Source organism: Anomaloglossus baeobatrachus, chromosome 2, assembly GCF_048569485.1.
Source record: "Anomaloglossus baeobatrachus isolate aAnoBae1 chromosome 2, aAnoBae1.hap1, whole genome shotgun sequence".
NCBI lineage: Eukaryota > Metazoa > Chordata > Amphibia > Anura > Aromobatidae > Anomaloglossus > Anomaloglossus baeobatrachus.
This window is the reverse complement of record NC_134354.1, coordinates 780,390,825-780,416,969: the sequence shown is the minus strand read 5'-3', so window position 1 is coordinate 780,416,969 and position 26,145 is coordinate 780,390,825. Positions and strand designations below refer to the sequence as shown.

General features: G+C 45.4%; 1 protein-coding gene across 1 annotated transcript in view; it reads left to right on the top strand.

Annotated features, from left to right (window-relative positions):
• Window positions 1-24,846, top strand: part of SLC36A4 (solute carrier family 36 member 4) — a 235,055-nt gene extending 210,209 nt beyond the window's left edge. Inside the window, exon 10 of the mRNA XM_075337579.1 lies at window positions 23,540-24,846. Within this exon, the coding sequence (XP_075193694.1) occupies window positions 23,540-23,844 (305 nt within the window). The 3' untranslated portion in view covers window positions 23,845-24,846. The remainder of the gene's footprint in view (window positions 1-23,539) is intronic.
• Window positions 24,847-26,145: the final 1,299 nt, after the last annotated feature.

The following is a 26,145-nucleotide window of genomic DNA, read 5'->3' as shown; positions in this document are numbered from 1 at the left end:
ATCTTCGAAGAAAGAAATGTCATGGAATAGTAGAAGAACCAAAAGAAACTTTTGCCGTCTGCCGGATTTGCTGTGGAGTATCGTGAGATGATGACTTTTATTTCATGAAAGTCTAAATATTCCTGGTAACGCCGCGTGCATCATCTCCCGGTGATCGGCTTTTGGCACAGAACTTTTCCTTTGGACTCCAATTTTTAATTTATGGCTTTACTTGTCAGTAAGGTCTTTTTTTTAGCTCTTATTGTGCATGGGAAAAGCTCGTCAAATGTTTAAAGGGAACCTGTCAGCAGAAATTTCCCCTAAAACCTAACAGATTCCCCCTCTGCAGCTCCTGGGCTGCATTCTAGAAAGGTCCCTGTTATTATTGTGCCCCCTTTCTGACCAAAAAAAAGAGTTTATAAAGTGGTACCTTTTTGGCTTCGGATTCTATAAATGTGACACGGGGGCGGGCTGCCTGATGGCCGTTATTCTGCCCCCTGGTCCTGTATGCCGCCCCCATCGCTGATTTCCATACTTGTGGACGCCGCCCACTGCTCCAGCCATCCCCGCGCATGCCCAGTGCCCATCTCTCGTGGATGAGCACTGTGCCCAGTGTCACCGCTGGTGACGTGCGCACAGGGTTTAGATTATGGGCGGTGCTGTGATGTTTATTACCAAGCAACCGCCCATAATCGCGGGACCGCGCTTTCCCCCTCAGCCTGCTTCGTGCTTCCTGCTTCCGCGCTCATCCCATCTATTTCCTGCCTCAGGGCAAGATGGGAAGGAGGTGACGTGAGTTCAGCAGCAGCGCGCTTGCGCAGAACGAAGCAGGCCGAGGGGGGAAAGCGCGGTCCCGCGATTATGGGCGGTTGCTTGGTAATAAACATCACAGCACCAGTATCACACAGAAGAGGATTAGATACACAGCCGTGCAGACAGTATCACACGATAGGATTAGATACACAGCCCTGCAGACAGTATCACACGATAGGATTAGATACACAGCTCAGCAGACAGTATCACACAGGAGATTAGATACACAGCTATGCAGACAGTATCACACAGGATAGGATTAGATACACAACCCTGCAGACAGTATCACCGGTACACACACAGGTACTCACATGCAGTGGCGCGCGCACACACACACACACACACACACACACACATCACCCCTGATAGGAACCTTGTGCCACACACACACACACACACACACACACATCACCCCTGATGGGGACCTTGTGCCACACACACACATCACCCCTGATGGCGACCTTGTGCCACACACACACACACACATCACCCCTGATGGGGACCTTGTGCCACACACACACACACACACACATACACACACATCACCCCTGATGGGGACCTTGTGCCACACACACACAGACACACACACGCAGCAGCGGCGGGCAGAGCTGGGGGAGCTGCGGCAGCGGGCAGAGCGGGGTAAGCTGCGGCAGCGGGCAGAGCGGGGGCTTGGGAGAACAAAGGGAGGGGGGTGTCATTGGAGACGGTAATGGCGGGGGGAGGGGCGGCGGCAGTAGCTGGGGCAGAGCAGGGGCTAGGGAGAACGGAGGGATGGTAGGTCATCGGAGACGGTAACGGGGGGAGGAGAGGGGAGGGGAGGCGGCACCTACTCACACATCTCGGCGGTTGACAGGGGTAAAGTGGAGCAAACAGCATACGCTGTGAGCTCCACAATGATGGCGCTGATCTCCTCCCTCTGCTGTGATCTGGACAGCTCAGGGGGTGCGTCCAGGTCACAGCAGACGCCCACTGTAACGTTACTGAAGGGGTCGGATTCCGACCACTGTTCTCTATGCAAAGGGGCTGCCATAAAGGAGTGAGTAACTGTCGTTACACACACAGCAAATCAGCATGATGGCCCCCAGTGCATACAGTAAAATAAGAATTAAATAAAAACTAAATAAGCAGAGATTTTCATTTTGTATTAGAAATACTTGATTTCATAATCACTATTTTTAATACAAAAATAAAAAACCGCGACACCTTCCCTTTAAAGGAGATCTGTCAGTAGTTTTTTGCTATGGAACTTGAACACCGCATGCTGCAAGAGTTAACACATAGACTTCAAGGATGCCTGTGTTGTCACAGACTGATCTGTTGTATATTTGCTATGTTTGTTTAACCAGCAAGACTTCTCATTGGAAGTCCAACACACCCCCTCCTCTGATTGACACTTCACTGTCAATAATCTCTATAGAGAGCCTGCTGTGGGCGGGGACAGCTCTCTCAGCTCTGCTACATGGCTAAATCTAAAAATTCTGATTGTGTCAGAACGGCTGCACCCAGTAATCTAAGTGATACTTTGTTGGATTCAGAATCTCCTTGCCTACATCATGCTGCTGTCAGATGAGGCAGCAGAAACCTGCTGACAGATTCCCTTTAAGCAACATTTATCTATTAGTGCAGAGGCTGCCGTATTCACAGGACTTAATTAATGAATTAATTCTGTTTATAGACAAAAACATGCATTAAATCTTTATGTCTGTTTATATATTTGTTTATATTTTCAAATTGTCTCTCCAGGAAAGGAGACAAACTCTAGCGCCACCTATTGGAAGTAGCAATCCTAAAAGTCAAAAGTGGCCTTTTAACAAGCCTTTTCATATGACCTAGGATATATGCCAGATCAGAATCCTAATTTGCAGAAACGGTGTTTCGGGGTGATTGCCCCTCGTCAGTGCAAAGTATATTTTCAAGAATGGCAATTCATTAATAAAGTTCTATGATCTGGGTCACCAAAACTCTACATTATGCAATGGTCGTCCTCAGCTCTCCTTAAAGTGATTGGAGATGAATTACAGTTCTACAGAACAGCACGCACAAAGTGTATGGAGCTATGGTGTACATCTGGTGTCGGACCTCCATCAATCTCACGTTGATGACACAGGATAGTCCATAAGTATCTAACTCCTATATAACCCCTTTAATTTCTTTGAAGTAGCTTTGATGCAAATACATGGAGTGAAATATGTGACAATGTAAATTGATAGGACATGGTTATTTAAATAGAATCTGTCACCAAGTTAAAAAATAGACAGTTTTTGGTCTTATTTTACTCCCCCTGCGTATACCATTTTTATCTTTTTTTTTTGTTGTTGTTTTTTAATCCACCATAACTTTCCAGAGATATGGTCCTTTTTATTTAGCACACATTTTATGATCTTTACACAAGTGCCTTGTTTACAGGGTAATCATGAAGAACAGCCTGAAGACACGCCCCAGAGGATCCTGTTAGCCACATCCCCTTGAAGAAGACCATAAAAATTAGCACCAAATAAAAAAGCCCATATCTCTGGAACTATAGGGTGGATTTAAGGAAAACCTAAATTGGAATACTCAGGAGTAGCAAGTAGTGATGGGCAGACCCGGACTGTAAAAGTCCGGATTCGCAAGAATTCGCCAAGCACCGACCCTGGGCCCAGACTTCTCAGGGAACTTCGGGTAACGTTCCGGGTCCGGCCACCCAGGTAATAATAAAAAAAAAAAAAAATCAAAGAAAATAAAAATAAAGCAAGTGCTTTATACTTATAAATAAATTAAATTGGCATAGAGCTCAAATTGATACCCATCGCTGATAAAGCACACAACTAGAGGCTGCAGTCCCCAGCCTTGCTTGGCTGTGTATCAAAATAAGAAGAACCGCATGGGGCTTTTTTAAAACAAGAATATTTAAATAAATAGTTTTAAAATAAACAGTGTGCAGTCTGCCCAATTTTAATACCCAGCCATGATATAGCCAACAGCTGGGAGCTGGTATTCAGGCTGGGGAGGCCCATGGTTATTGCCTCCTTGCCTCCCCAGCGTAAAAATTGCAGCCTGCAGCCACCCAGGATTGTCACATCCATTAGATGCGACAATCACAGAACTTTACCCAGCTCATCTCATTTGCCCTGTACAGTGGTAATAAGGGGTTAATAATAGCTCACATCTTAACCCCCAAAAACATCCAGGTCCAACATAATCCATACAAAGTGAGCTGTTAATAACCCCGTATTACCCCGATTGCCACTGCACCAGGTAAATCAGGATGAGCCAGGTAAATTGTCGTATCTTATGGATGTGACAATCCTGGGCGGCTGCAGGCTACTATTTTTAGGCTGGGGGTCCCAATAAGCATGGGTCTCCCCAGCCTTAGAATACAAGCTCCCAGCTGTCCGGTTTAACATGGCTGAGTATCAAAATGGGGGGACTGCACTCCAATTTTTAAAATTATTTATTTAAGTAATTAAAAAAGCCGCATTCGGTTCCACTTATTTGATACACAGCCAAGATGAGCGTATGGCCGGGGGCTTCATCCTTTAGCCGTAAGCTTTATCTGTGCTGGGTATCATAATAAGCGGGTACCCTACCCCAATTTTTTATTTATTTATTTTTACAGCAATAAAAATGTACTCACAGCGCCTCTGATTGCTAGTAGTCAGACACGTCACACAGGGTGGGGGTGCATCTGATTACAACCAATCAGAAAAAGGGGACTGCCGGTGGGCGGGTGCAGCACTGCATATGCATGAGGGATAATGAGCGGCCCTGGAAGTAGCGTTCGAGCCTTGCGGGAGACTCGATAAGTATAATGCGCTTGCACCAGCCCCGCTCTCCCTTCTACCTCCATTTTAAAGCTTCAGATTCTGGTCCCCATAGACTTATATGGGGACTGGCATCCGTCCCGATATCCGGGATCAATTCCAGGCCTGAAATGTTTTTTTTTGCTTTTTAACAGCCTGTTGGACATTTTTTACATCCTTTTGGACTTTTTTTTTTTTTTTTACACCCGGAATCGACAAGTCCAACCAGGTATCTGCGAGTCTGCCCTAGTAGCTAGTAAAAACTGACCATTTTTTATTTGGCGATAGGTCATCTATAAGCCTTCATATACTTATATTCTTGTATCTTTGGACAACATTCCAGGAGAATATTCCAATGGCAGACTTTCATTTTAGGATTTGCATTGCGTAATTACCGTATTAGTCATTTTTTTACACCTCTTGGTTTTTCTAATTTTGAAAATCTGCTTAAAACCTTTTATCTGCTACATCTCGGATTCTGTAATGTTTGGACCACATTGCCGCCAACACCATGTGCCGGCAGATAAGTAAATGAGATTCATAAGGAAACATAGTCCAAGGAGAGTTAGCGGATATCGAAAGGAACATCTTTACACAGATTGTCAGATGAGAATTTGTTTGGCTTCACTTTCGTAGTGGAAAATTGTGTTTGTAACACAGACATGTTCCAGCCACTAAGGGGTACTTTACACGCTGCGACATCGCTAGCGATTGCTAGCGATGTCGCGTGCAATAGCACCCGTCCCCGTCGTTCTTGCGATATGTGGTGATCACTGCCGTAGCGAACATTATCGCTACGGCAGCGTCACACGCACATACTTGTTCAGCGACGTCGCTGTGACTGCTGAACAATCCCTCCCTCAAGAAGGAGGTGCTTCGGCGTCACCGCGATGTCACTAAGCGGCCGCCCAATAGAAGCGGAGGGGCGGAGATGAGCGGGACATAACATCCCAACCACCTCCTTCCTTCCTCATTGCCGGCGGACGCAGGTAAGGTGAGGTTCCTCGTTCCTGCGGTGTCACACATAGCATCGACGAACAACATCGTACCTGCAGCTGCAACGATAATTGGGAATGGACCCCCATGTCACCGATTAGCGATTTTGAACGTTTTTGCAACGATTCAAAATTGATCATAGCTGTCACACGCAACGACATCGCTAACACGGCTGGAGGTGCGTCACAAATTCCATGACCCCAACGACATTGCTTTAGCGATGTTGTAGCGTGTAAAGCGGCCCTTAGGTAATCTTCTCTGATGAGTCTAATTTTCAGCTTTGCCCAACACCTGGTCATCTAATGGTTAGCTGGAGACTTGGAGAGGCGTACAAGCCACAGTGTCTTGCACCTACTATGAAATTTGGTGGTGATGATCTGGGGATGCTTCAGCAAGGCAGGAATTGGGCATATTGACATTGCAAAGGACGTATGAATCAAGCTGCATACAAAGTTATCCTGGAAAACAGTTGCTTCCTTCTGCTCAGCCAGCCGTGGACTGCCAGGAATCATAAGTATTTGGGGGGTTCTTATTCCCAGGCTTATAGCAGGGATCCTTTGTGACCTTATTGACCATGGCTATTTGGCTTTTATGCAGGCACTAGGCACGGAACCGCATCTGGTCTTGCTATCTGTAACAGGGCTTTGTTACCCTTATGTGTATTTTTTGGCAACTATCAGTCATAATAGCCCCCTGGGGATAACCATTAATTTATTTGGGTGAATTTGGGGTTTCTCTTGGTCACTGGTCACTCTTGTCCAAAACATACTAACCTGTATATGGTTTAAAACCGCTGCTGCTTACATTTTGTATGTGAATTATATCTTGCACACAATTTGTACTGTTTATCTGGAGGTCCACTGATGGGTATTTTTAACTGTTTTTTAAATTTGTCTATTTCATAAGTGGTTATTCCACATTGTTTTTCAGGGATGTATTTGTGGTGTCCGTGTTACCAATAAATTATTTTTACAATTTTCCACTTTATTGATTGGTTGATCCCTCATTTCATTGGCACGTTTTTTTTCCCTTCTTTTTGTTCTGACTTATACTACTAGTGCCAGGGGTGATCCCAGGGGTGATCCCCGGGGGTGATCCCAGGGGTGTAGTGGTGCCCTCCCCTTTCCCTTTGAGTTAATATTACCCAGCACGGTCAACAAAGCACAACTCTGTGGGCGAATATCAAGGATGCCGTATAAATTGTCACCTCTGTGGACAGTGACACTGACTCCATAAAATCAGTGTTTTATCAGCAGGTGATTATCACTACAGGACTAGGTGTCTTGTGCCTCCTAGTTCAACCCAGCCTGCAGCACTGATTAGCAGCTTTCTGTCAATATAGAGAAATACATTGTACACTGAAAGCTGCCAATCAATGGGTATGGGCGTGGTTATACACAATCACTGATGTGAGCGAGGTTATACATAGTCAGTGTTGTGGGCGAGGTTATACATAGTCAGTGTTGTGGGCGAGGTTATACATAGTCAGTGTTGTGGGTGAGGTTATACATAGTCAGTGCTGTGGGCGAGGTTATACATAGTCAGTGTTGTGGGTGAGGTTATACATAGTCAGTGTTGTGGGCGAGGTTATACATAGTCAGTGGTGTGGGCGTGGTTATACACAGTCAGTGGTGTGGGCGTGGTTATACACAGTCAGTGGTGTGGGCATGGTTATACACAGTGATGTATTCAGTGTTATACACAGCTCAGCATTCTGAGCTCTGCTAGATCTACAGCAGAGAAAACTGTGATTCTATCATAACTGCTGCAGCCAGTAAACTAAGTGATACATCACTAGAATCAGGGTCTGTGTCCTTTCCTCATGCTGTTGTCATCAGATTACGTGATGGCTTCCCTTTAAATTAATTTTACTCACTGTATATCTATAGGGGCTCATATTACCGGTACTTGAGGAAGTGTTTTTAATTTTAGAGTTAATTAAACTTTGGGTTGGTGTGTAATCTTTAGTCCCACCACTCACATATATATGTAATCTTAATATTTCATTTTGGAGGAGAGGCCCCTTTTATTAATGAGTGCAGAGCTGGGAAGACGGCATGACACCTTCGTTTATTAAGTCATTGTCCTCCTGTGGAATGTTAGGATCTGTGAATTCATTTTATGGCTTTTGTCTCTTGCATTGATGCAGAAAATGCGACAAATGAGGCTGGTAATGTCCTCTGGCCACACTCACTTAATTCCACTTTTAAAAATGCTAATATCAAGAGCAAACTTGTATGGTGCCTATCGCAATGAGAAGCCTAGCTCAAGCCAAGACTTTATTATTCCTGTTCTTTTTCAATTGCAAATCTACTGGACCGAACCTTCAGAACAGAGCTGTCATGGTTCCGTTGTGCGGAGCATTTTGCATTTCGAATGCTTTTGTCACGACTCTACTGTGCGGAGCATTTTGCATTTGAAAATGCTCTGCTTTTTGTCTTGCGTACTTGCTTACAGGTTGTCTTTCAGCCCTATTGCCTACGCTAGTTCTGGGAACGGCTTTCACAGATGCGCCCCATTTCTGGACATTATTCTATTTCTTTACTGGACTTGCCCTGTCTGTACTTCGCCACTCGTACTTCCTGTTTGCTCAGTGTGCTCTTGGCTCCTGTTTAGTGTAAGTGTTCTGATCTTGGCTTCTGACCTCGGACCTCTCCCTGACCACATCTCTGTCTGCTCCCTGAACCCTATACGTTACCTCCTGGCTTCTGACCTCGGACCTCTTCCTGACCACATCTCTGTCTGCTCCCTGAACCTTATACGTTACCTCCTGGCTTCTGACCTCAGACGTCTTCCTGATCACATCTCTGTCTGCCCCCTGAACTCTATATGTTACCTCATGGCTTCTGATCTCAGACCTCTTCCTGATCACATCCCTGTCTGCTCCCTGAACCCTATATGTTACCTCCTGGCTTCTGACCTCAGACGTCTTCCTGATCACATCTCTGTCTGCCCCCTGAACTCTATATGTTACCTCATGGCTTCTGATCTCAGACCTCTTCCTGATCACATCCCTGTCTGCTCCCTGAACCCTATATGTTACCTCCTAGTTTCTGACCTCGGACCTCTCCCTGACCACATCTCTGTCTGCTCCCTGAATCCTATACGTTACCTCCAGGCTTCTGACCTCGGACCTCTTTCTGACCACATCTCTGTCTGCCCCCTGAACCCTATATGTTACCTCCTGGCTTCTGACCTCAGACCTCTTCCTGACCATGTCTCAGTCTGCTTCCTGAATCTTATACGTTACCTCCTGGCTTGTGATCCCGGCTTGTCTGACTACCCATCTATTGATACTGTTCATACTGTCCAGCATCACAAGAACTTTACACATTTACATAATTTATCTATTTTCTTCGAAAAATCACCAAGCCTTTCTTGAAACCATCACTGGTTCTGACTGTGTCCATCTCCTGAGGTCGTCTATTCCACAGATTAATAGTTCTTATGGTAAAGAAGCCTTGTATCCTCTGGAGATTTAACCTTTCTTTCTCCAGACGGAGACAGTATCTCCCTGTCATTTGATGGGGTTTTACATGAAACCGCTGTTCACCATACTTTTTGTATTGGGCCATTTATGTACTTGTAGAAGTTAATCATGTTCCCCTCTTAGATGTCTCCTCTCAAAACTAAATAAAAGTAAATATTTTAATCTTTCTTTTCCTTCATAACCAAGATCCTCCATGTTTCCTATCGGTTTTCTGGCTTTTCTTTGTACTTTTTCTAACTCCAGGGCATCTGTTCTATTAACTGGTGCCCAGAATTAATCTGCATATTCCAGGCGAGGTCTCACTAACACTTTGTAAATTGGTTGTGTTGCGTCATTGTCCAGTGAGTCCATATCTCATGGTGCCCACATATTTTTGCTCAGATCCTTCTCTACAAGTGACTCTCCTAGTTATACTCACTGTACACAACATGGTACCTACATATTAGTGCCCAGATCCTTCTCTACAAGTGACTCTCCTAGTTATACTCACTGTACAATACATGGTACCTACATATTAGTGCCCAGATCCTTCTCTACAAGTGACTCTCCTAGTTATACTCACTGTACAACACATGGTACCTACATATTAGTGCCCAGATCCTTCTCTACAAGTGACTCTCCTAGTTATACTCACTGTACAACACATGGTACCTACATATTAGTGCCCAGATCCTTCTCTACAAGTGACTCTCCTAGTTATAATCACTGTACAACACATGGTACCTACATATTAGTGCCCAGATCCTTATCTAAAAGTGACTCTCCTAGTTGTACCCCCCCCCTAGAACACATGGTGTCCACATATTAGTGCCCACAGCCTTCTCTACAAGTGTCTCTCCTAGTTGTACTTTCCTAGAACACATGGTGCCTTTATATTAGTGCCCATATACTTCTGTATAGGTGACTCTCCTAGTTGTACTCCCCCTAGAACACATGGTGCCCACGTATTAATGCTCAGATCCTTCTCTACAAGGGACTTTCCTAGTTATACTCCCTCTAGGACACATGGTGCTCACATATTATTGCCCATATCCTTCTCTATGAGTGGTTCTACTAGTTGTACTCCCCTTTGAACACATGGTGCCCACATATTAGTGCCCAGATCCTTCTCTACAGGTGACTCTCCTTGTTGTACTCCCCAGAGAACACGTGTCCATATATTAGTGCCCAGATCCTTCTCTTTAAGTGGTTCTCCTAGTTGTACTCATCCTAAAACCTATAGTGCCCATATATTAGTGATAAGATCCATCTCTACAAGTGACTGTCCTAGTTATACTTCCCCTGGAACACATGGTGCCCAGATCCTTCTCTATAAGTGACTCTTCTAGTTGTACTCCCCCTAAAACACATGGTGCCCACATATTAGTGCCCAGATCCTTCTCTACAAGTGACTCTCCTAGTTGTGTTCCCACTAGAACACACAGTGCCCACATATTAGTGCCCATATCCTTCTCTACAAGTGACTCACCTAGTTGTACTCCACCTAGAACACTTGGTGCCTACATATTAGTGCCCAGATCCTTCTCTAAAAGTGACTCTCCTAGTTGTACTTCCCCCTAGAACACACAGTGCCCAGATCCTTCTCTACAAGTGACTCTCCTAGTTATATTTTCCTTAGAACACATGGTGCCCACATATTAGTGCACAGATCCTTCTCTACAAGTGACTCACCTAGTTGTACTCCCCCTAAAACACATGGTGCCCACATATTAGTGCCCAGATCCTTCTCTACAAGTGACTCTCCTAGTTGTGTTCCCACTAGAACACACAGTGCCCACATATTAGTGCCCATATCCTTCTCTACAAGTGACTCACCTAGTTGTACTCCACCTAGAACACTTGGTGCCTACATATTAGTGCCCAGATCCTTCTCTACAAGTGACTCTCCTAGTTGTGCTCCCACTAGAACACATGGTGCCCACATATTAGTGCCCAGATCCTTCTCTACAAGTGACTCACCTAGTTGTACTCCACCTAGAACACATGGTGTCCACATATTAGTGCTCAGATCCTTCTCTACAAGTGACTCTCCTGGTTGTACTTCCCCTAGAACACACGGTGCCCACATATTAGTGCCAAGATCCTTCTCTACATTCTCTACTAGTGACTCTCCTAGTTGTGCTCCCACTAGAACACATGGTGCCCACAAATTAGTGCCCAGCTCCTTCTCTGAAAGTGACTCTCCTAGTTGTACTCCCCCCTAGAACACACAGTGCCCACATATTAGTGCTGAGATACTTCTCTACAAGTGACTCTCCTTTTTGTACTCCCCCTAGAACACACAGTGCCCACATATTAGTGCCCACATCCTTCTTTACAAGTGACTTTCCTAGTTGTACTTCCCCTAAAACACATGGTGTCCACATATTAGTGCCCAGATCCTTCTCTACAAGTGACTCTCATAGTTGTACTCCCCCTAGAACACTTGATGCCTACATATTAGTGCCCAGATCCTTTTCTACAAGTGACTCTCCTAGTTGTACTCTCCTCTAGAACAAATGGTGCCCACATATTACTGCCCAGATCCTTCTCTACAAGTGACTCTCCTAGTTGTACTCTCCTCTAGAACAAATGGTGCCCACATATTACTGCCCAGATCCTTCTCTACAAGTGACTCTCCTAGTTGTGCTCCCCCCTAGAACACATAGTGCTCACATATTAGTGCCCAGATCCTTCTTTACAAATGACTCTCCTGGTTATACTTTCCTAGAACACATGGTGCCTACATATTAGTGCCCAGATCCTTTTCTATAAGTGACTCTCCTAGTTGTACTTTCCTAGAACACATAGTGCCGAAAATCCTCATATATTATTTATTCAATTAACAGCCGACCCTGTAATACATTCTATAACGTTATGTATCGTGTTAGTTGGAATACACAAGCTTCATAGCCCGGGTGTTGGCTGCAAACGTTTTCTGTTGACCACTTTGTGTATTTGGGGAATGTGCTCTGCGTTCAGACATTTACACAGTAATGAGAATATTTTACTTAATAAACATTTCAGGATTCAGATTTCATTACAACTTTTTGGGCACTTTAAGTTCCGAGTCCCCGGCCGCCAAAATCTCCGTTCAGTGCTCAGTGGGAATGAAGAAGTGAATATTCTCCGGCATACTCTATTACCATAATTACATTACTCATTTCATGTCTGCACATACACATTAGCCGTCCTCAGTGCCAGCCACGAGTGCTAATAGCAAAATGCAAATATCCCAGCTCATTGTCTTAGTTTTGCATTTACAAGTCAGGGAATAGTACACAGCGGTAATTACTTTGGAAAAGCAACCTCCAATTATTTTTCAATTTTTTCCCCTTATTTTCCATCAATATGCTTATTGGACTGAAGACGCTAAGCAGAGTCATTTACTCCCCGGCAGGATCCCGCACAAAACACCGGTGATGTCAGGACAACAAACAACTTCCGGAGAATTAACTCTCTGATATGTGTTTTTGCTCATAAATACTTTATGCCCAGGGTAAAACACAACTTTACAGTTTACATATAAAAATAATTGCCATAAAGAGGTGAATGTGAGTGGATTTGTAAATATTTATCCTGAGTAACATCCTGTATTATACTCCAGAGCTGCACTCACTATTCTACTGGTGCAGTCACTGTGTACATACATTACATTACTGATCCTGAGTTACCTCCTGTATTATACTCCAGAGCTGCACTCACTATTCTGCTGGTGCAGTCACTATGTACATACATTACATTACTGATCCTGAGTTACCTCCTGCATTATACTCCAGAGCTGCACTCACTATTCTGCTGGTGCAGTCACTGTGTACATACATTACATTACTGATCCTGAGTTACCTCCTGCATTATACTCCAGAGCTGCACTCACTATTCTGCTGGTGCAGTCACTGTGTACATACATTACATTACTGATCCTGGGTTACATCCTGTATTATACTCCAGAGCTGCACTCACTATTCTGCTGGTGCAGTCTCTGTGTACATACATTACATTACTGATCCTGAGTTACCTCCTGTATTATACTCCAGAGCTGTACTCACTATTCTGCTGGTGCAGTCACTGTGTACATACATTACTGATCCTGAGTTACATCCTGTATTATACTCCCGAGCTGCATTCACTATTCTGCTGGTGCAGTCACTGTGTACATACATTACTGATCCTGAGTTACATCCTGTATTATACTCCAGAGCTGCACTCACTATTCTGCTGGTGCAGTCACTGTCTACATACATTACTGATCCTGAGTTACCTCATGTATTATACCCCAGAGCTGCACTCACTATTCTGCTGGTGCAGTCACTGTGTACATACATTACATTACTGATCCTGAGTTACCTCCTGTATTATACTCCAGAGCTGCACTCACTATTCTGCTGGTGCAGTCACTGTCTACATACATTACTGATCCTGAGTTACCTCCTGTATTATACTCCAGAGCTGCACTCACTATTCTGCTGGTGCAGTCACTGTGTACATACATTACATTACTGATCCTGAGATACCTCCTGTATTATACTCCAGAGCTGCACTCACTATTCTGCTGGTGCAGTCACTGTGTATATACATTACATTACTGATCCTGAGTTACCTCTTGTATTATACTCCAGAGCTGCACTCACCATTCTGCTGGTGCAGTCACTGTGTACATACATTACATTACTGATCCTGAGTTACCTCCTGTATTATACTCCAGAGCTGCACTCAGTATTCTGCTGGTGCAGTCACTGTGTACATACATTACGTTACTGATCCTGAGTTACCTCCTGTATTATACTCCAGAGCTGCACTCACTATTCTGCTGGTGCAGTCACTGTGTTCATACATTACTGATCCTGAGTTACCTCCTATATTATACCCCAGAGCTGCACTCACTATTCTGCTGGTGCAGTCACGGTGTACATACATTACATTACTGATCCTGAGTTACCTCCTGTATTATACTCCAGAGCTGCACTCACTATTCTGCTGGTGGAGTCACTATGTACATGCAGTTGAAACTCTTAGTTCCCCTCCACCCTCTATACACACATATCTGCAGGTTCCTTCCGCTCTATATAAAGACACATCTGCAGATGTGTCTGTATAGAGAGCGGAGGGAAAAACCTGCAGATGTGTCTGTATAGAGAGCGGAGGGAAAAACCTGCAGATGTGTCTGTATAGAGAGCAGAGGGAAAAACCTGCAGATGTGTCTGTATAGAGAGTGGAGGGAAAAACCTGCAGATGTGTCTGTATAGAGAGCAGAGGGAAAAACCTGCAGATGTGTCTGTATAGAGAGCGGAGGGAAAAACCTGCAGATGTGTCTGTATAGAGAATGGAGGGAAAACCTGCAGATGTGTCTTTATAGCGAGCGGAGGGAAAAACCTGCAGATGTGTCTGTATAGAGAGCGGAGGGAAAAACCTGCAGATGTGTCTGTATAGAGAGCGGAGGGAAAAACCTGCAGATGTGTCTGTATAGAGAGCGGAGGGAAAAACCTGCAGGTTTTTCTCCCGTTTTCAGTCAATTAGTAACCAAAAATATTTCCGTTTGCCAAATGCCAGAATAATGAGAGAGAGAGAATGATTTCAGGCATTTTTCTTCCTTGCTGCACAGTGCAGTTTCCTCCAGGTCATTAGTATTTGGTGGCATTGCCCTTACACTGTGTGACTTGGGGGAAACATTTTGGATCCTTCCACAAGCTTCTCACAATAGTTGGTGGAATTTGGGCCGATTCCTCCTGACAGATCTGGTGTAGCTGAGCCATGTTTGTAGGTCGCCTTGCTCGCACTGGCCTTTTCAGCGTTGCCCATAAATTTTCAATAGGACTGAGATCAGGGTTTTGTGATGGCCACTCCAAAACATTGACTTTGTTCTCCTTAAGCCCATTTGTCACCAGTTTGGCAGTAACTTCGGATCATTGTCTATTTAGAAGACCCATTTCCGCCCAAGCTTTAAGTTCCTGGCTGATGTCTTGAGATGTTCTTCGGTATTGCCACATAATCTTTCCTCATGATGCATCTATTTTGTGAAGTGCACCAGTCCCTCCTGCAGCAAAACAACCCCCCACCATGACGCTGCCGCCCCCGTGTTGGGATGGTGGCAGTGTTTGTTATTGTAAATTCTTGAGCTTGTTGGGTTTGTTCTTTCATTGTCAGAAGGAGTAAAAGAGGCACAACGACTTCTTAGAAGTGTTGTAGAATTGTTCTCTACGGGTAATACAAGGTGAAGCTGTGAGGTGTTGCGTGCCCTGACATCTCGCGGTGGCAGAGATTACCCGGCGGCTCCACCACCACTATACGATTAGCCGCCATAATTCACACATCTCATTCGTGTGAAGGCTGCTCGTCGTCAGAACGTTTTCTGCTCCATGGAAAGCTTGTCAAGCCCGTGTGCCTGCCGTCTGGTCTAGTGTTATCACGGCCAGGCGAGGAGAATGTCATTGAGAGGTTTAATGTAAATCCATTTATCAAACCGGAGCGGCTCTAAGCCTCCGACCCCGCGACTCACAAGATGCCACCGGGGAAGGAGTCCTCTTCAACTTAAAATGACTCTTAATATATCCATCCTATTGTAGCATTGTATATGTGCAGTGCATTTAAAGGGGTTGTCCAGAACTTGTTTGGATAGATTATCATTCTCTGATCGGTGACCATTCGGGACTCGTTCACCCAGTGCCCCCTTGTCGCTAAAAACCTCATCGGACCGCGACCAATCTGATAGTGATGACCAACTCTCTTGCTCCAGCACAATTTAGATGAATCGGCTTGTCCAATACCGGACACCTCCTTATTAACGGCTCCGGTGTGCGGCACGGCATAAAAACGGATAAATCCGTCATGCGGAGCGGCCAAGTGTTTGCAGCGGGCTATATGTAATACAATGATTGACCCTGGTACTTAAAGGGAACCTGTCACCAGATTTTTCCCAAAAATATCCCCTTCTGCACCTCCTCGGCTGCATTCTAGGAAGGTGCCCCCTTTTCAGACCTACAAAACAACTTTATAAAATATTACTTTTTCGTATGCAAATTAGTTTGCTTGGCCAGATGGGCGGGCTCTATTTTGTCTTCTGTCCCCCCTCCTGCCGCTGTTCGCCGTCCCCCAGTCTTGATTTGCATGGATGACGACGGCTCCGTCATCTTCCCCGCTGATGCCAAAGACTCGCGCAGGCGCAATTAGCAGAGGCCACTATCGCGGGCATGAGCAGAAACTATCCCTCTCACGCGCCGGTGATGTATTTGCGCAGGCTTGAGATTATGTGCGGGTACTAGGATGATGCTGGTGAGGTCATGCACAGCGCCGCCCATAATCTCGAGCCTGCGCAAATACATCACCAGCGCGCGAGAGGGATAGTTTCTGCACAGGCCTGCGATAGTGGCCTCTGCTAATTGCGCATGCGCGGGACTTCGGCACCAGCGTGGAGGATAACGGGGCCATCGTCATCCATGCAAATAAAGACTGGGGGACAGCGAACAGCGACAGGAGGGGGGGACAGAAGGCGAAATAGAGCCCGCTCATCTGGCCAACCAAACTAATTTGCATACGAAAAGCTAATATTTTCTAAAGTTGTTTTGGAGGTCTGAAAAGGGGGCCAGAAACAAGGCGCACCTTCATGGAATGCAGCCGAGGAGTTGCAGAAGGGGATATTTTTGGTTTAATAGGGAAAAATCTGGTGACAGGTTCCCTTTAAGAGGTTAGCAGTGGTGATCGTCAGTAGTGCTGATCACTGGTGTAAACCTCGCTGTCAATCACTGACAGCGGCATTTAAGCACCGCGATCCCGCCCAGGGCGTTCGTTCGAGCACCCGTGGTGCGATCGTCGGGAGCCGATGGGATTTCTTTTGTGACGTCAAGCGATAACAAGATCAAAGGTTCAAATCCTCTGTAGGGACTGAAAAAAAAGAAGTGAAATGTAGTAAAAAATTTTAAAAAAATCTAAGTTTTTAAAATGATTAAAAATAACAAAAAATTCAAATTACACCCTTTTTTATCCCGTTAAAAGTAAAGAAAGGTAAAGAATGAAAACTAATGTACATATTTGGTATCAGCATGCGTAAAACTCCGATCCATGAAACTATAAAATTGTACGTCATAAAGAAAAAAAACAATCAAAACACCAAAATTGCGTTATTTATGAAAATATAAACACAACACTTGTTTTTTTTCTTGTCATTTTTTATGAGCTGAACTCAAAGATCTCAGACTTTTTCTCGCAAATATCGTTCACAAATTTGTGTAAATCTGTGTCAGTGATCACTGCTCCTCTGCGGAGATAATCCATCCACCTCACAGGTGCGACAGATCAAGATGCTGATTAGACAGCATGGTTATTGCACAGGTGTGCCTTAGGCTGGCCACAATAAAAGGCCACTCGAAAATCTGCAGTTTTACAGTATTGGGAGGTCCGGCGGGGTCAGAAAACTAGTCGGTCTCTGGTGTGACCATAATTTGCCAGTCTGCCCTCTACAGTGAAAACCGGGATTCATCCGTGAAAAATGATTGAATGTTCTGTGAGAGGAACAAAATTATAATCTTGGGATACCTTTTAATGGCTAACTAAAATAAATCCTCCTGTCAGGAGGATTTATGGCCCATTACAAAATCTGAGAGATCAGCTTCAGAGACTGAGGGCACCATGCATCTGATCCTACATGGATATTGGGACAATAAAACTCACACCACTAATCAAAGCTAATTAAGGATTCACTTTCTAAGCTCAGTTTTTGATTATTTAAATGTCTTTTATTTTGCCATCCCTCTGCCCTGTTTGTGTATATATTTGTGTTTCTTCAGATATTTTGTCATACCATGCCTGATGAAGGGACCTGAGATGTCTTGAAAGCTTGCTTTGTAACATCACTTTATTTTATTTTAGTCGCCATTAAAAGGTATCACAAGATTATAATTTTGTTCCTCTCACTGAGAACATTCCATAATAATTTGAAAACTGGCTAACACGGTACCAAAACCTTTTCACTCATCCGTGAAAGGAACACCTCTCCACCGTGCCAGACACCATTGAATGTGAGCATTTACCCACTCAAGTCGGTTACAATGATGAACTGCAGTCAGGTGGAGACCCCGATGAGGATGACGAGCTGCAGTCAGGTGGAGACCCTGATGAGGACGAGCAGCAGCGGTCAGATGAAGACCCCAATGCGGATGACGAGCTGCAGTCAGGTGGAGACCCTGATGAGGACGAGCAGCAGCGTTCAGATGAAGACCCCGATGAGGATGACGAGCTGCAGTCAGGTGGAGACCCTGATGAGGATGAGCAGCAGTGGTCAGATGGAGACCCCGATGAGGATAACAAGCTGCAGTCAGAAGAAGACCTCAATGAGGATGACGAGCTGAAGTCAGAAGAAGACCCCGATGAGGACGATGAGCTGAAGTCAGGTGGAGACCCTGATGAGGATGACGAGCTGCAGTCAGGTGGAGACCCCCGATGAGGACAACGAGCTGCAGTCAGGTGGAGACCCCCGATGAGGACAACGAGCTGCAGTCAGGTGGAGACCCTGATTTGGACGACGAGCTGCAGTCAGGTGGAGACCATGATGAGGATGACGAGCAGCAGTCAGGTTGAGACCCCGATGAGGACGATGAGCTGCAGTCAGGTGGAGACCCTGATGAGGATGACTAGCTGCAGTCAGGTGGAGACCCCGATGAGACCAACGAGCTGCAGTTAGGTGGAGCCCATGATGAGGATGACTAGCAGCAGTCAGGTCGAGACCCCAATTTCGACGACAAGCTGCAGTCAGGTGGAGACCCTGATGAGGACGACAAGCTGCAGTCAGGTCGAGACCCCGATGAGGACAACGAGCTGCAGTCAGGTGAAGACCCCGATGAGGACGACGAGCTGCAGTCAGAAGAAAACCCCGATGAGGATGACGAGCTGCAGTTAGGTGGATACCCTGATGAGGACGACGAGCTGCAGTAAGGTGGAGAGCCCGATAAGGAGGATGAGCTGAAGTCAGGTGGAGACTCTGATGAGGATGATGAGCTGCAGTCAAGGGGAGACTCCGATGAGGATGATGAGCTGCAGTCAGGTGGAGACCCCGATGAGGAGGATGAGCTGCAGTCAGGTGGAGACCCCGATGAGGAGGATGAGCTGCAGTCAGGTGGAGAGCCCGATAAGGAGGATGAGCTGCAGTCAGGTGGAGACTCTGATGAGGATGATGAGCTGCAGTCAGTTGGAGACTCTGATGAGGATGATGAGCTGCAGTCAGGTGGAGACCCCGATGAGGAGGATGAGCTGAAGTCAGGTGGAGAGCCCGATAAGGAGGATGAGCTGAAGTCAGGTGGAGACCCCGATGAGGAGGATGAGCTGCAGTCAGGGGGAGACTCCGATGAGGAGGATGAGCTGCAGTCAGATGGAGACCCCGATGAGGATGATGAGCTGCAGTCAGGTGGAGACCCCGATGAGGACGACGAGCTGCAGTCAGGTGGAGACCCCGATGAGGATGATGAGCTGCAGTCAGGTGGAGACCCCGATGAGGACGACGAGCTGCAGTCAGGGGGAGACCCCGATGAGGATGATGAGCTGCAGTCAGGGGGAGACCCCGATGAGGATGATGAACTGCAGTCAGGTGGAGACCCCGATGAGGACGACGAGCTGCAGTCAGGGGGAGACCCCGATGAGGACGACGAGCTGCAGATCTTACCTGAGATGTTTTTTGACAATTTGTACAGAAATTCTTTGTACAGATATTCTTTGGTTTTACACTGATTGTTGCAGCCACTGTCCGGGTGGCCGGACTCAAACAATCTTGGAGGTGAAGATGCTGGAGGTCCTGGTGTGGCTGGTGTGGTTCACGTGGTCTGAGGTTGTGAGGCCAGTTGGATTTCCTGATTCTCTGAAATGCCTTTGGAGATAATTTATGGTAGAGAAATGAACATTGAATTCACGGGCGACATCTCTGTTGGAGATTCCTATAGTCAGCAGCAATCTGCACGCTCCACCAAAACCGGCAACATCTGTGGCATTGTGCTGTGTGATAAAACTGCACATTTTAGAGTGGCCTTTTATTGTGGCCAGCCTAAGGCACACATGTGCAATAATCATGCTGTCTAATCAGAATCTTGATGTGCCGCACCTGTGAGGTGGATGGATTATCCTGGCAAAGGAGAACACTCACTAACGGATTTAGAGAAATTTGTGAACAATATTTGAAAGAAAAAGCTTTATATCTTAGAGTTCAGCTCATGAAAAATGGGAACAAAAGTGTTTATTTTTTTTCTTCAGTGTAGTATACTAAAAATGGTACAAATATTAACACAATTGATAAACATATAGCTACAGTGAGGGAAATAAGTATTTGATCCCTTGCTGATTTTGTAAGTTTCCCACTGACATGAACAGTCTATCATTTTAAGGGTCAGTTAATTTTATCATTGAGAGATAGAATATCCAAAATAAAATCCAGAAAATCACATTGTACAAATTTATATAAATTTATTTGCATTTTGCAGAGAGAAATAAGTATTTGATCCCCCTACCAACCATTAAGCGTTCTGGCTCCTACAGACACTTAGACGCTCCTAATCCCCTCGTTACCTGCAGTAGACAGCTCTTACATTGTCACCTGTATAAAGACTCCTCTCCACAGACTCAATCAATCAGACTCTAACCTCTACAACATGGGCGACCAAAGAGCTTTCTAAAGATGTCAGGGACAAGATCATAGACCTGCACTAGGCTGGAATGGGCTACAAAACCATAAGTAAGACGCTGGGTGAGAAGGAGACAACTGTTGGTGGAATAGTAAGGAAATGGAAGAAATACAAAATGACTGTCAATCGACATCGATCTGGGGCTCCATGAAAAATCTCACCTTGTGCGGTATCCAGGATCATGAGGAAGGTGAGAGATCAGCCTAAAACTACACAGGGGGAACTGGTTAATGATCTCAATGCAGCTGGGACCACTGTCACCAAGAAAACCATTGGTAACGCATTTCCCCGTAATAGATCCCGCAAAGTCCCACTGCTCAAGAACACCCATGTGCAGCCGTCCCGTTTTCTATGGGATTAAGGTCCCGTCCAGTCTCCAGACCTTAATCCCATAGAAAACTTATGGAGGAGCTGAAGCTCCAAGTTGCCAAGCGACAGCATCAAAATCTTAATGATTGAGATGATCTGCAAAGAGGAGCAAAATTCCTCCTGACATGTGCGCAAACCTCATCATCAACTACAAAAAATGTCTGACTGCTGGGCTGCCAACAAGGGGACAGCCACCAAGTAGTAAGTCTTGTTTGCCAGAGAGATCAAATACTTATTTCTCTCTGCAAAATGCAAATAAATTTATATAATTTATACAATCTGGATTTTATTTGGGATATTTTATCTCTCACTGTTAAAATTAACCGATCCTTAAAATTATAGACAGTTCATGTCTTTGTCAGTCATCAAGGGATCAAATACTTATTTCCCCCACTGTATTAACGCATCTATTTCTGAAGCTTCTTCCTATGCAGTATTTTTTCAGTATCACACCTGCCTAATACTTTTGCACAGAGCTGTATATCTCTATTTCTTTTCATGAAGCAGGATAATCGCCCTTTCGCCGGTCTGCACGTGTCTCTTCTTCCTCCTGAAGTGCGGGCACGCTCAGCGCTCGTTATCTGTCCTCCTGCTCGATGGCGTCCGGCTGCTCCTATGGCTGTTGGAGCGGAGAGATAATGTGGCGAATGCTTATGTTCTGCAGAGCTGGCACCGCGCACTATCTCCCTTCTTCGCCAGGACTGTGATGTGTTCAGAAGTCGGACATTAAAAAGCTGTTGGGATTGCTGACAAACAGTATTATTAACCCCTCGATGTCTCCCCGGCGTTGTGTCTTAGCCGCCACCAAAGGAATTGTTTGTGTCGTAAAATAGAAGAAAATCATAATTTGATGTCCATTAAGGACAGACGTCCGCATCCAGGTTTCTGCAGCCAGCAGTGTGATCATTAGCCCAAGAACACAGAGACATAAACTAGGGGGGGGTCAACTACAAAGTGCAGTTACCACGAGCAAACATAATGGTTGAACCACCTGGAAGCATGCAGGACCCCTATTATCAACTACATCAGGACCCCCATTTTATATTGGCCAGGGAGGCACCTGCAAGTAAACCAGACCCCCCCTTTATAATTGTTATCGACTGTAGAGGAAGCCGACAGTTAGCAGGACTCCCAACTATTATTGATCTTGTCCAGGACCCCCAACTATTATTGACAGTGGAGTCACCTCACAGCTGGCAGGACTCCCATATATTATTGGCAGCAGAGACATCTGACAGCTAGCAGGACCCTGGACTGTTTTTGATTTTGGAGGCACCCCAACTATTATTAACCATGGAGGCATCTAACAACTAGCAAGACCCCCCTGACTATGATGGACGCTGGACACTTGACATTATTGGCCTTAGCCACAGGGGAGATGTCACCGGTCCTAGCCAGACTCTGGTACACGTTGTTGTCAAGTTTGTTGGGGTGGGAGGGAAGACGTAAATAAGAATAGGTCAGTCAAGTCTAACCATCGTATATCTAACCAACAGCTATGGAATTTTTTTTAATTGGCAAATGGATTAAATCAGCAAAGTTGACTTTTCTGTAAAGTTAAAGGAGTTATTTCAGGACAGACATAAGGAAATATCCTCAATGTCCAATGTGGCCCTTTTGACAACCTAGAAAGCATTGCACCAACATTGCTTCTCACAGTTGGGGTCAACATGGTCCGTTCCAAGATCACTATTGTTACCCAACCCTTACCAAGGCAACTACCCTTAATCTACCCCATCCTTTTCCATACTCATCCAAGCACCACCCAACCTTTTCCAAGACCACTATTCTTAACTAACCCCAACTTTTCCAAGCTCACCCAAGAACCACCTAATCTTTTCCAAGACAACTAGCCTTACTCAACCGCAACCTTTTCCAAGCTACCCCAACACTACCCAACATTTTCCAAGACCACCATACTTAGCCAACTTTAATCTTTTCCAAGCTCACCAAAGCACCACCTAACCTTTGCCAAGACTAAAGCCCTTACCCACTTTCAGCTTTTCCAAACTCCCCCAAGCATCACTGAACTTTTTCCAAGACCACTGTGACCAACCTCAAGCTTTTCCAAGTTCACCCAAGCACCACCCAACCTTTTCCAAGACCACTACCCTTACCCAATCCTTAACCTTTTCTAAGCTCAACCAAGCATCACCTAACCTTTTCCAAGACCCATACCCTTACTCAACCTCAGATTTTTCAAGCTCACTCAAGCATCACTCAATACTTTTTAAGACCACTTTCCTTACCCAACCCCAATTTTTTCCAAGCTCACCCAAGTATCATCCTCCATTTTTTTTTTATCATCAGCGATTAAATCTGGGGGGGGGGGGGGTTTGGCTGGGAGGTGTGATTTGTATTGTATTAATGTGACAAGGTAGATTTGCCTTTCAGTTCTATAGGAAAAGTTGTGTACATTTTTCATGTTTGATGTGATAAAAAGCACCAATCGTTCCTCTTCTTTCTCTCTCCAGGTGCCATGGCCATCTCCATTCCTCGACTTGACCTGGTGATCTCCTTTGTTGGTGCCGTGTGCAGCAGTTCGTTAGCCCTGATCCTGCCCCCGCTGGTGGAAATTATCACCTTCTACAAAGAAGGCCTCCACCCTCTGACCATCGTGAAAGACCTCTCAATTGCGGTGATCGGGTTCGTAGGTTTTGTTATGGGAACATACGTTACGGTTGAAGAAATCATTTATCCAACTCATTTATTATTAGCGGCCAATGTCACGGAGAGTCCGTTGAAAGAAACCAACAGCACAACCTTGGGAACTCCTTGAGAACAACAGCCGGAAAGAACAATCATATTATTGTGCCTTTAAATTGGGAAGACTGTGGGGTGACACTGTACTGTAGATTATTTATTAAAAGCAATAGACATGGGGTTTCTTATAGATTTTATGCTATTTTGTATTGGGTGGTTTTCAGCTTGTAGCTAGGTTGTTTATGATCATAAGTATTTAAGATTTTCGAAGAAAAAAAACAAAACAACAGAAACAACGTGTTCTTTACTTACACTCCCCAGGTTCCGCACTGACTTTCCATTGCTGCTCCCAGTGTCTCTTATTGTCTGCAGCACTGATATCACATAGTCAACGCTGCAGCCAATCAGTGAGCTCAGTGTCTTTACCGAGTTGAAGGCCCAAGTCACTGAGCTCACTGATTGGCTGCAGAAACTGAGTAAGAAAATTCTGGCTACCAGAAGCCACCACTAGGGGAAGCTCATCGCATATGTTTTAGTATTGTAGTGTAATGTATACATGTATAACTAAAGCTCCCTCTAGTGGTGGCAGCAGGTATCCAGAGTTTTATCAGTCAGCTCTAGGTCTGTGCAGGGGGTCTGGAGTTCTGTAATAGTAAAATCGAGCACTGACTATTACAAATCTACAGTGGTGGGAAAAAGTGTTTTCCTCCTTCCTGATTTCTTATTTTTTTGCATGTTGGTCACAAATGTTTCAGATCACCAAACAAATGTAAATGTTAGACAAAGATAACACAAGTAAACACAAAATGCAGGTCTTTATTATTAAGAAATCAAAACCTACGGGGCCCTGTGATAAAAAGTGATTGCCCCCTAGACCAAATACCTGGTTGGGCCGCCCTTAGCAGCAAGACCCACAATCAAGCATTTGCAATAACTGGCAATGAGTCTTGACAACGCTCTACAGGAATTTTGGCCACTCGTTTGTGCACAATTGTAATTCAGCCACATTGGATGGTTTGCGAGCATGATTAAGGTCAGGACCTTACGGTTCTTTACACGCTGCGACATCGCTAGCAATCTCGCTAGCGATGTAACACGCCAGATTGCACATACGATTTGCCGAGATCGCACATGTGACCGGCGCTACAAAAAATGACCTATGTGCGATCGCGGCAAATCTTATCTGCGATCTGGCGTGTCACATCGCTAACGAGATCGCTAGCGATGTCGCAGCGTGTAAAGCACCCTTTTGTCTAGGCCACTCGAAAGTCTTCATTTTGTTTTTATTGTAAGCCATTCAGAGGTGGACTTGCTGGTGTGTTTTGGATCATTGTCCTGCTGCATAACTCAAGTGCGCTTCAGCTTGAGGTCAGGAAGAGATGTCCGGACATTGTCCTTCAGGATTTTTATGTAGACAGCAGAATTCATGGTTCCGTTGACCACAGCAAGTATTCCAGGTCCTGAAGCAGCAAAACAACCCCAGACGATTACACTCCCACCACAATATCTTACTGTGGGTATGATGTTCCTTTTCTGAAATACTGTTACTTCTACACCAGATGAAATGGGACATTCACCTCCAAAACGTTCAACTTTTGCCTCATGAGTCCACAGAGTATTCCCCCAAAAGTCTTGGGGAATGTAACGTCTGCCTGGATCCACAGACTCAGACTGGCTGTCAGGAGAGTCTAGAGAAAAGCCGCTCACAAGCAGGACCCCAAGAACTCTGCAACCCTTTAACCCCTATACAGGAATTTGGCATTATACAGAGCCCTACCTGTGGTAGGCTGTAGTCCGTGGTCGGCAGGCAGGGTCAAAAAAAAGGAAATGCTATACAGGAACAGAATCTGCAGGCAAGGACGTAGTGAGGAGACAAAGCCGAGGTCAAATCAGGAGCTGGCAGCAAGGTACACAAACGACAGGCAGGAGGGTAGTCAAACAACAAGCAAAGGTCAGCGCCAAAGACTCAACATACAAACAGCACATGAACCAGGAATACAAACTATCTCTGGCAGTGGTCACATGACAGGAGGGGCAATAAGAAGGGTGTGGTGTCTTCCCATTGGCTGCAGGTGAATGTTGGCAACTTCAGCTGGAAGACTCATGCCACCTACAGTCAGTCAGTGGTACTGCAGGTTCCAGGGAAACCCAGCCTAGTAGATGAGCGGAGCCTGTGCTCAGCAGAGCCACGGGCACTGACTCCTCTCCCATCACCAGCACTATCCATGGTGGGAGCACGGCGTCACCTGGTGATCGGAGCAGAAGTTGCAGGTGCGGACTCCGGTGGGGACATGACAGGGAATCATCAAGATGTTTAAAGGCAAAACTGAGATGAGCCTTTATGTTCTTTTTGCTCAGCAGTGGTTTTTGTCTTGGA